The following is an 11,973-nucleotide window of genomic DNA, read 5'->3' on the forward strand; positions in this document are numbered from 1 at the left end:
AAAATACTCCAGAAGACACCACAAGGCAAATTTTTCCTATAAAAACTCTTCTGGGTACTAGTACATTCCAAAGGAAAAGACAAGCCAATGCAATGTAAACTCCTTCCTAGACCATCTTTAAATAAATACCAATTAAATAATATTTTGATTCATTCACTTGCAAAGAATGAAATACTGCTGTTTTTTGCATTTCAACATACACTCTTTCCCCATCTAAAAACAAGATTAAAGCTGCAATTACAACAGTCAATAAGGTATGAATAAAATATTTCAAATTAAGACCTGAAGGATCAGTTTAAATAGGGACTAGCTAAATTTCACAGTGACAAGCATTTTCTACAAAATAAAATTCATTGCAGCACAGGTGAAGAAAAGATACAAAGACTGCTCACAATGGGAAACAGAATGGGAAACAGAAATTTAATATTTTTAACAGTGTTCTTTACTTAAGCTAAAGATGATAAACTGCATATAATATATACTATTGCATCAATCACATTACCAGAAACTATGGAGGTGCTATAATACATCTTTTTACCACCTCTAATCTTATACTGATTTTAACACCCAACAACGAACAAACAAACAAAACCCCAAAAAAATCCCACACACAAACAAACACAATACAGAGAACAGATCAGCCTTGTCAGTTCCAGCCTTTTTCCTCTCAGACCCCCATTACAATTTCTGCATTTATAATGAGCCAATGTCCCAGCAGAACAAATCATCTGCCACAGTCAATCCCCGGCAGCCTCCATGCTTACATATACCCATGTAGGCATCCTTTAGTCATTTTCCTACTCACCTGGTGAAATCTTGTTTTTGCTAGACCAGTACAGATTAGAGACAGGGACTTGTAGTGCCAGCTTTGCTTAAGTTATTTCACACAGCAAAGAACTTCTTACCTAAACTGAAGTGGCCACTGGCAGAGCAGCCTACATGGAGGAAAAGCCAAGTGTTCCAAAATAGCTACTGTTGAAATTAATTCAGACTACAGGGGAACAGAGAGCTTGAAGAGACTGATTCAGTTCCTTTTTTGCCATTATTAACTTTTGATCTTGTGAAGTAAAGACTCATTTCACTTGTCTCATTTAAGTGAACTTTAGAACCACAAGCAAGCTGATGTATGGGCAAGTAGTAACCTTTGGAAGTAGCATCTTTTGTTATATTTTCTGATCTCATTTGAGAAAGTCCATCTAGCAGGGTTTACCCTCCTGATGGAAGGAACTCTGAGATCAAGTTTTTGAAACTTACCTCTAGTAAGAAAAGTCTTATCTCAGCTCCTCAGCATGTGTTATCTAAAGCATTCAAATGAAAGGCATTTTTTCCTATAGGGAGGAGGAAAATTTACCGAGAAAAAACCCAACAGAAACAGTCTTCATTACACCCCAAATACAGGCAGGAAACCTATCCTCCAACACAAGTCTTAGCTACTTATGCTACAGAGATGCATACATGAAATATCACCATACAAAAGCAGGAAGGCTTAGAAGAGGAAGCAAGGTGAATGTTACCACTTGAACTAAAGCATCCAGTGGGATGCACCACATGTGAGAAGCTGTCCTATGTCATGTACCCTAGATGAGATAGTACAAAAAGACCAAGAAAAATGTGATTTATCCCCTCATGCTTGTGAATTGTGTTTGTAAGCCTTCAAAATCACCTTCCTTAAAAATTTAAAACCTTCTTTCCACACATTGTCCAAAGTGTTTTAAAAAAAACCTAACACACACATACAAAAAACCCCTCCCTAATAATAATAGGGTCAAAATAATAGGGTCCAAAAAATAATGAAGAATTTCCTGTCCTTACAAGAACAGGAACTACTATGTCAACAAAATTCAAACTGATGTTCCATCAATCATCTGCCTTATCTATCTTCTGGATTGTATACTTTTGGGTGTGAGTACTAAAGCATCCCAAGGCCTTTTGAACAGGCCTTTTGAAAAGGCCTTTTGAAACTTTAAAGCATGGTTTTTATGAGGACAAATACCTTTAATAAAAATTTTTCTCAAGCAGTCTTTGAATTAAGAGTTAAGATCTCAAGGTCAAGCTCTGAACTGTTCAGAGGTATGAGCAAGCCATAGGAAAATGTAAGGCAATGGGAGACCTGGTACTTCCTAACACTTCCCCTATGTCCACAAAAGCAAGTTTGACGGGGGGAAAGACTCCTGGAATTAATTTCTGGGAAACAACCTTCTCTGCAGCAGCTGTCCAAGAAATCCAACATAGAAGAAACAGGTGCAAATGTAATTCTGTTCCTGGGAATCCCACAGAAACTCAGATGGAGAAAGGCTTCAATTTAAGGGGAGGCTGGCACAAAATACAAGAAACCACCAAAGAAAGAAGAAAATGCCAACAACAAAACCTTTGTCATTCCTACCAAGGAAAAGAAGTAAGAAAGTTCACCATGACAAATCCACTCCTCTGACACAGGGAGGTCAGGCAGACACTCTCACTGGCAGCAGGCTCTGGTACAGATGGCTCCTACATAGGAGAATGCCTGAAGAGCACATGAAGACAGACCTGCTACCCTGCTCTCAATCTGCTATGTCCATCCAACATGAGAGGCGACAGGGGAACTGAGAAGATAGTTCTGCACTTTGAAGTCTTTTCCTTAAAAATTAAACTGGCCCCTGACTTTTTGTAATGTATTCACATAATCAACTTGGAAGAAAACAACTCAAACCCAAGGCAATGTCAACGATCTAGAACATGAGGTTTATCTTTCAACATGTTTTATCTGTGATAACAAAGCAAGGAGGCTTAGGTTTATGGATACACTTTTCCTTCAAATGCTTATTTCCTCACAGGTATTTACTTATTTCTGTGCTTGCATGAAGAATCCAGCTCCAATTCTAATCAGTACCTGACATTTTATTTTAGAGTCCATATGTGAGTGAAAATTAATTTTTTCTACAGTGCAATGCATAAAAAATAGAACAGACCACTAAAACAGAAGCTTTAAAATGTATTCTACAGAAAGCACTTTGTACATCTAAAAAAGAAGGAAAGAAAAAAAAATCAGGATACCATCAGCAAACATTCCTCTTTCAAAAATACAATATAACCACCAGTAGAGTCTCAAAAGAGTGGGAGACATTAGGGGAAACATAAACAGCAGTTTGTCTGTCATAATGTAACAGCAGCAAAAACCAAGGCCTGAATGAGATAACTCTTTTTTGATTTTGCACAGCAACTATGAAATTAAGACAGTAACTGTCACAACCCAATAATGTTCATCAGAAGCCAAAAAAGGCTGTCAGGGACCCAAAAGCTATTAGAAGAGAACGCTCTCCCCTTCTCCTCCTGAAAAGAGAGCTCTAAGTTGTAAGACAGTGTTCCCTCAATTCCTGCCTGACCATCTCAGGGTTACTTCAGCCTGAACTGTGCTCGAGAGGTGGTACACCAAGTCCCCTGACAGCCAAGGCTCTCCACACCACAGTAAGGAGACAAGACTGAAGACTGCATTAGGCTTCCCTCTTTTCAACCAAGGCAGCAGACAGCTGCGTTCTCCAAAGACACTTATGTGTTTGGGAGATGCAGCAGAGTCAAAGTGACTTAATTCTCCAAAAATTAAGGACTGTATGGATGTATTTTCATACAGTCTTTTGTAGAGACTTCTCCATTTCAGAACCAAGTGTCATTTTTTAATTTAGTTTGATGAACTTCAGGTTTTAACCTACAAATATATACCAAAACAGCTATTTCTGAAAATAATTATCAGGTTCCCTATGACAGGCTTGAATTGTACCACTACAAACGCCACTGGAACTGCAAGCATTTAAATAAATCCATGTACGAAGCTTTCAAATTACGCATAAAAATATAGTCACTAAGATAATTGTGTATTAATGCTCAATTAACCCAATGAATATTGATTCAATAATCAAATAATTCATTGATGAAAAATGGAATTCTGCTAGAAATATGACAGGCAGTTCTTTGAAACTTGCCTTTAAATAGCCTCCATTTTTTTGCAGTTCATAGCAACCATAAGTGGTCCTCAAATGTACTCAACTACTGTTGTGTTACAACGGATATTATGAGGGTTTCATAAAAAAACATGATGGGTGCCATTATCAACAGAAATTAACATTAACTCCCTTAAATTAACTCAAAACTCACTGACCCCTTACTGAAGGGTACAATGTTTTTATATAGGTTTTGGTACAGGTGTTATTTGACACATCTGACAACTGTTATTATCGATCGAATTTGATTTTGTGATTATAGGCAGTTTCTTATTGCATGAGAAGGTGCTAGAACAGCAACCACAAAAAAACAGGGTTTTGAGGAAATTTCAAAAACTATTTTAAACTGTGTCAATCTGCAGGGGAATTTAGGAGGCACTTAGCTGCCTTCTAACAAAAATCCCACAATGGATTGATGATCAATGAACATGTGCGACTTTCTCAGGAAGAATAAACACAGGAGTAATGCTATATATTCTGTCTAAGAGCACTGAGTTATCAACTCCAGGAAGTATCAACTCCTTTATATACAACCCAGACAGTTAAAAGAATTACATGCAGATCTTTGTAACAAAATCAAGGGGGCATATACCTTGAGGAGTTGTCCCAGGACTCTCCTCCAAGCAATATTTAATTTTCTTCTTTTTTTCTGTAATAAAGTGACAAGTAATTAACTTATACTGGCACAGTGAACAGTGACAGAGCAGTATCTCTCCTGTTCATGCTTGGCCACTTCTCTTGGTTTTCCCCTCTCACATCACTTAGCGGGCCATAATTTCTCTGAAATTATGAAATCATCATTTAACCAATACACAGAATAATTTAAATACATGCTGAGAATCACTCTGAATCCAACAAACACTAATGGCAATTAGGTGATCCCTTTAACTATGGGGTCCATGACTTAAGTTACAGATACTACTTCTACTTTGGATGTTTTCCAAAATTACTCTACAGATGAAGTGTGTAACAAGATTCAAGGCTAATATACAGCTTTGCTTATACAATATTACTTTTTTGGTGCTGTTTTTAATGGCTACAACTCCTTCTGTGGTAGTTCAAAATGTCCTAATATGTAACAAAATATGTATGTAATGTCCTAATATGTAACAAAAAGCCACCCACCAAGACCAGAAAAAACAATCTATCCCACAACAGTAAGGATGGTAATTCTTTCTAGAAACTGAAGTGTGTGCATTACTGGGATGAGAAACGAAGTTATGAAAATACAGGAAAATATAAAAAAACTTAACAGTCAAAATGCAGAACTTCTAATCATAAGAGATCCTAGAAAGAACTGAATCAAAATAGAGAAGAGCAGTTCTTGAACATGAGCACATGCATTTTCTATTGGTGCCTGCACTTAGAACCCATCTAGGCAACAACCACACAGCTGCCCACAAAAACTGGCACACCACTTCACTGGACGAATATCTGAAGGTTTGTGAAGACAGAAACGGGACAGAAGTGAGATAAAATCCAGACAAGCTGAATATAAAATCAAGAATATTCTCATCAAGACAAATTAATCACTTTGTTCTCTGACCTGGCAAGTTCTCAAGGCTATTTTAATTAAAAAAAAAAAAAACAACAAAACCAAAACAACAAAAAACAAACCAATCAACCAAACCCCACACAGAACAAAACCCCCATCAAATACATGTCCCACCATAAACCCACTGAACTCACAATACCAAATACTATCAGAACGGTCCTCAATGCTGCCCAGCAGAAGCCCTTTTCTGTAACTTCCAGCAAAGACACTGCACTTCCTAACATTTTCCCTGGGAAGTACTGCCTTAAAGTATACATAATAGATAAAGCTTGTGGTCGCCTGCAAGTTTCAGTTTTCCCTGAGAGAACGTGCCTTTTATAAAGGCTAGGCCATCAAAATTATCAAACTCAAGTGTTTTACTTCTCCAGACAAAACACAAACACTGACAAACCATGTCGAAAACCTTGGACTTAAAATGTCTGTCGTTGTCTCCAAAACAGTTTCTCTTTTTCACACTAAGTCGTCACTCAGGAATCCACACATTCTGCCCATGAGCAAGCTAAAATTTACTCAAACAAGTACAGATTTAACTTAGTTCCGAAAAGGCACATCCAAACGCTACTTAAACACTAACTTTGTAAAACCTGGAAAACAATCAAAAGGTAAGGAAACCGCCAAGTTTCCTACGAACAAAGAGCTAGCTACACAGCAAGAAAAAAAAAAAACCCATCATTAAAGACACACTACATAGAAAAAAACCCATCACTACACAAATACAGAATAAGTACTGAATAAAGTACAGCCATACTACCGCTCTGTTAACTACAACGTTTACCTGGTCGAGAAAGAACATTTTTAAACCTGGCAGGAAACACCTATTGTTTATCACGAACAAGAACTACATTCGTCGAGTGTAAGATGACCGCAGTTTGGAATGTGGGGTCCAGTTACACCCCGAAGGGACAGCGAAATGTCAGCTTTAGGACAGGGATTTCGCATATAAAGGGAACAGCACCCCAGCGCAGGCAGCTGCCCGCCCTTCCCGAGCGGCCACCTGCCAGCAGCACGGGAGGGCAGGGCGGAATCCCCTCCGGCACGTGCCCACGCCTCGGGAAAAGATTTCGGAATTAGAAAAAAGGAGAGGGAAAAAAAAAAAAAAAAAAAAAAAAAAAAAAAAAAAAAAAAGAGGGGGAAAAGGGAGAAACTCCGGCTCCTTCCCGCGCAGCCTCAGCCTGCCCAGCGGCACGGGCAGGGCTGCGCGGCCCGAGGAGGCCGGCGGGGACGCGGCGCCCAGCGCCGGGGAAGAGCTGCGGGGCGAGTTACCTCATGCTATAGGCACCGGCTCCCAGCTCCTGCCCGATGCCCGAGAGGCTGGCGTCGAAGTCGTGCACCAGCCCGGACTCGATCACTTCATCCATCTTCAGCACCCACGCCATGTTCCGCCGGCCCCGCCGCGCTCCCGCCGCGGGAGGAGCCGGACGGGGCGGAGCCGCTCGGCACCGGGGCCGCCGGGGAGGCGGTGCCGGGCAGGAGAGGGGGCTGGAGGAGACAGGGGGAGAGGGGGGAAAAAAGCACGTGCGGGGCGGGGGGACAGGGGCGACTCCGCGCTCAGCCCCGGGGGGGTCCTTTCCTCGCGGCGCGACCAGGGCGCGGGGTCGCTCTCAGCATCCTGCGCCCGCCCGGCCGCCGCGGGGCGCTGGGGACCGGGCGGCCGCCGCCTCCTCCTCCACCGACCGGACACTGCCCAGCGCCGCCGCCGCCGCTTCTGCCGCCGCCCGAGCTCCAACCCAGCCCAGCGGCGCCTCCCGCCGCATCATTCGCCGGGAGGAGGCTGCGGCGGCAGCAGCAGCAGCACCACGAGCGCCCGCCGGGGAGGAGCCGCCACCGCCGCCGGAGGTCACGGCCGCCCCGGGGGCCCGCGCCCGCCGCGTCCCGCAGCGCCGCTGCCACCGCTCACGACAACATGGCGGCGGCTTCCACCCCCGAGCCCCTGCCGGGGCGGTGCCTGCCCGCGACCGCCGCCGCCGATTGGCTGGGCTCCGCCGGTTGGGCCAATCAGGGGCAGGCGCGGAGGGGTGAGGGGGGAACACCGGCCAATGAGGAGGCACTTCCTCACGCCAGGTGACGTCAGCGTGACGGGCGCGAGCGATTCCTGCGCTCCTCCCCAGGCCCGCGGCATGGCGGGAGCGCGCCCCGGAAGCGGCGGCGGCCGGAGGCGGAGGGGGGAGCGGGCAGCGGCGGCGGCCGGAGGCGGAGGGGGGAGCGGGCAGCGGCGGCGGCCGGAGGCGGAGGGGGGAGCGGGCAGCGGCGGCGGCCGGAGGCGGAGGAGGGCAGCGGGCAGCGGCGGCGGGTCCCGCGGGCCGCCGGGAATGGCGGCTGCCTGCGCCCACGCCGGGCCGCGCAGGCCCCGTTCGCTCCACAGTGACCTCCCGCGCGGTGGCTGCCCTGAGCAGCCGGGTTCGGTGTAAGGTGTCCCTTCCCATGGCTGGGGAGCCTGGAACGACATAAGCTTTAAGGCCCGTTCCCAACCCAAACGGTTGCATGGTCGCTTTTCCCGGAGAATACCGAGGAGCCTTCCCAGAAAAACACCCAAACCCCACAGAATCACTGAATATTCTGAGTTGGAAGGGATCCTCGAGGAACACAAGGGTCAGGGTGGAAGGGGCCATGCTGGGTCGTCCATCCAACTTCACTGCTTAGGCAGGGTCGCCCTGGAGCACACGGCACAGGATTGCATCCAGATGGTTCCTGAATATCTGCAATGAGGGAGACTGCACAGACTCTCTGGGCAATCTGTTCCAGTGCTTGGTCACCCACACAGTGAAGAAGTTCTTCCTCATATTCAGGTGGAATTTGCTGTGCATCAGTTCCTGCCCACTGCCTCTCTCACCCTATTGCTTGGCTCCACCAAGAGCCTGGCTCTGTCCTCTTGACACTCTCCCTTCAGATAGTGATGGATACTGATGAGGGCCCCTCTCTACTCTCAAAAAAATTCCCTTAATATTTAACAATTCAGAGAATACTTATAAAATTTTATGAGACATTTAATTAAAGTGTTAGGTCTGGAGAACAAACTATAGAACAGTATTAAGACTGTAAAATGTATTTTGATCCTATAGTAACATGCTTTTAGTACAATTGCACAAGTTTTGCAAAAGATAAAGGCAGGAAGGCCCTAAGTTAATTAATGGTTAACAGAATACTAGCTGTTGTTCAAAATGTGCATATAGCATCCTCAAAGATAAAGAGAGGTACACAGACCATGATTTATGATCTTTAAAGGCAGTTTGTAAGTTAAAATGACTGCCATCTTCTCAAAAAAAAAATCCTGGTGTTTTTCTTGCTGTAATTGCTCTAAGAGTTCTCTGCCTGTCTGGGCAGAGATGAACAGTTCATCTGTATATGAGGGGAAGCTTAGAAAAAGTGAAATTTATTAAGAAGGCAAGGGCTCATAGACAAGCCACTAATATAGGCACTAGCTACCATGTTACAGCTTTTAGTGAGAAGAATTGAAAATACCACTGGCAAGGTTTCTCTTTTAAGCCTGACAAGATGGCAACAATACCCAAGCAGCAGAAATAACCTGAAACCCCATTTTTGTAAGTTTTACAAAAGAACATTTGTGGGAAAGACCAGAGAGGCCACATACAGTATGATTTATGCATAGCAAAACTGGTTTCTCTGCTTACTAGACCTATGCTAACATAGCTACATAGCAGTTACGAGATCATAAATTGGTGATTTTTATATTGGGAATTGTTTTCTTGTGACATAAATTCCAAGCACTTCTGAGGGTATGCAGTGAAACCCATCCTCTTGCATTTCAGTCTTTAAAAGCTGGGTGTAGCTTGTCTGTGATAAACAAAGTGACAGCTAGTATTTCTGAAGATGTTTTCTTTACCTATTTTAGGACACAAAATGACCCTTTTCTGTTAAAATGTGAATATTAAAGGGAAGGTATTTTTTCTTTAGCATTATTTGTATCCCTGGTTCATTCACAACAAGTTTTCTGTAGAGGTGTGCGTTGTTTGGTTTTTGCTGTTTTTAAAGTACAGGCTTGTGATGTGTTTCTTTGGGGCAGGTTCCTTGATCAGTGCCATTCTCAGATCCTCAGCTGAGGATCAGCAGTGCACACAAATTGCTTCTGAGCAGGCCAGATCCACAAGTCTAACCTGTCAGAGATGACACTGCCTGTGGCCCTGTCATTCTACTTCTGCAGACCCAGTGACTGGAATTGGAGACATGATATGATGGAGAGAAAGTGCAGGCAGTGGAAGTCTGATTTTGCTAATGTATCTGCAAAAAAAGCATTCCAAGTACAGTTCTGCTGGGATGTGGGGATCCTGGGACATTCCTTTCTCCATCTGCTTATCACTATTCCTGGCTGGCATCCTCCCCCAAGGTTAATTGCTTCTTTATCAATCTTACTGATGTCCAGATGTGGGACTGAGGTGTGGTGTTTCACTAAAGATGAACTGAGGCTAGAGCCAAGCTACTCAATGATTAAGACCAGACTGAAGCCTCGTGCCTGAACTGGTTTGTGTTCTTTCTCCTCAAGGTAGTCGGCCTTGAGGGGCAATTTCATTAGAGATCAGCTCCTATATACAGCCCATAATTGATGGAAGGGTCCCCCCTACGCTGTATTTCAATACCAAAACACAAATGCAGGCTGCCATCCAAACCTAAAGGCAGCTGCTCAAAAGTGTGTGGGAAGAGCAACTTCAGAGGGACTCAAATGGCAGATTTTTAGATAAGGGTAGGAAAATAGAAGCAAATATAGGGAGCAAAGGCGAGGAAAGGAAAGGCAAGGACATGGTGAAAACAGACCCTGAGAGGGGACCAGCATCCTCATGGCTGAACAGAGGCTGAAGAAGGGAAGACTGGAGGAGGGAGTGGACACCCTCACTTTCCCTTGTGGCTTGCTTCCGTTTGTGCTGGAGCCGTGCATGTCACTTGTAAACAAGGTTGCGTCGGGGAACTCGAGCACCCGTCCTTCATTTCTGCTTTATTGCTTGAGTCAATAGAAGCATTGCTGTGTTTGCTGTCTATTTGTGTTAGCCAATCTAAATTCCAATCACTCTCACCTTTGTACTGAGAAACTCCACTGCAGTTTCATTAGTTTCATACTTTGGAACCCAAATACAGCCTCAATTCATTTGGGTTTATTTTTGGTTGGTTTTTTTTTTAAATCCAAAACTTAACACATTTCTAATAAAAACATGCTACTCAACAATTCTGCAGGAGAACGAGTAATGCTGTGGTGCAGCAATGGTTGTAAGGCTACCAATATAGAAAGAGCCACATCAAGATAAATTATTAAACACTGTCATGTTTATGTACATTGTATTTAGCCAAAAAGTAATAAGCTAAAGTTTAATACAAAGAGTGAACCACATTAGAAATTGAAACTTAATTAACATCAAGATTATCTGGAATCTATGAGCCTAGGTCTTGTCAAAGCACAATCATTTTTAATTATAAGAAAATTTGAATACTGTACACAAATAATATTTCAATCATGCAGAGGTGAAGTAGGTTTGTAGCTCACAGGATTATGCTGATGCAATAAGCTGTACATTGCATGAGAATTTCAATGCAAAGCATTTAGCCTGCACTGATAAGACAAGCAGCCCAAAACCCTGGTTCTGCAGATCAACTGAGCTCCAGCAAATAATCAAAGTAGATAGGAAACATCAAGGTATTTCTAGGTCTGTATTATTTCATATAAGTAGTTTTATTTACAGACTGCAAATGTAATTAAAAAAATCCAACCAACCAAACCAAACACATCTGTGAATATCATATTAAGTAGCAAAACATTCCTAACACTATTAGCGGCATGCACGTACAGTGACATGGCTTGTGAAACTTGTAGGGCTACAGCAAAGTAAACCTTGACTCTACTGCTCCAATTACTTTCAAATCACCAACTCTATTTGAAGGCTTCAACTCATGGATTAGCAAAGATTGCACATACAGTCTGCATTTTTGTGTGTTATAGCATAATAATAATAATTACTATTATTATTATGATTAAAAGTCACCCCCATTCCTCACTTACCGCAGGTAGCTGTTGTTACTGGCAGCATACTGGTGGTGGTGATAATGTTCAGGCTGGCTGTGCCAAAAAAGCATTTTGGGGTGAGGTGAAGCATTGTGTTCAGCTAAGAGATGGTCGCTGCAGTGATGGGAGATAGGAAAGAGAAAACAAATATGTAAATTCAGATTACACTTGCAGTTGGGTTGCTCTCAGACCTTTACATTCAGCTGCTGCCAACAAGTTGTCCCTCCCTCCAGAAGAGGCAGGCAGCTGATGGCTTTGGCTGCTCCCCACATGATTTTCTGCTTCCCAGACTCGCTGTGCTCCTGCTGCTGCCCAGCTGCAGGGCTTTTCCATTACCAGTGTGACATAAGTGCAGCTCAGCATCCCTGTTTCTCTCCTTCTGTCCCCCAACACTGTCCTAGAGTGTCACCAAGCAAGCCCTTTGTTACAGAGCCAAAGAA

General features: G+C 43.6%; 1 protein-coding gene and 1 long non-coding RNA gene across 5 annotated transcripts in view; one reads left to right on the plus strand and one right to left on the minus strand.

Moving 5' to 3' along the window:
* UBP1 (upstream binding protein 1) overlaps nt 1–11,619 on the minus strand; it is a 40,014-nt gene extending 28,395 nt beyond the window's left edge. Inside the window, exon 1 of one of the 4 annotated variants that reach the window (XM_068203153.1) lies at nt 11,531–11,619. In XM_068203153.1, the coding sequence (XP_068059254.1) occupies nt 11,531–11,604 (74 nt within the window). In that variant the 5' untranslated portion in view covers nt 11,605–11,619. Of the gene's footprint in view, nt 1–6,792; nt 7,442–11,530 lie in introns of those variants that run through there. The other 3 variants (XM_068203148.1, XM_068203142.1, XM_068203160.1) reach the window with 3 other exon arrangements.
* On the plus strand, nt 7,800–10,515 carry LOC137481455 (uncharacterized). The gene is made up of 2 exons (XR_011003502.1): nt 7,800–9,068; nt 9,551–10,515. It is a non-coding gene; the product is annotated as an uncharacterized lncRNA (long non-coding RNA).
* Nucleotides 11,620–11,973: the final 354 nt, after the last annotated feature.

The sequence above is a fragment of the Anomalospiza imberbis genome, chromosome 1 (genome assembly GCF_031753505.1).
Source record: "Anomalospiza imberbis isolate Cuckoo-Finch-1a 21T00152 chromosome 1, ASM3175350v1, whole genome shotgun sequence".
NCBI lineage: Eukaryota > Metazoa > Chordata > Aves > Passeriformes > Viduidae > Anomalospiza > Anomalospiza imberbis.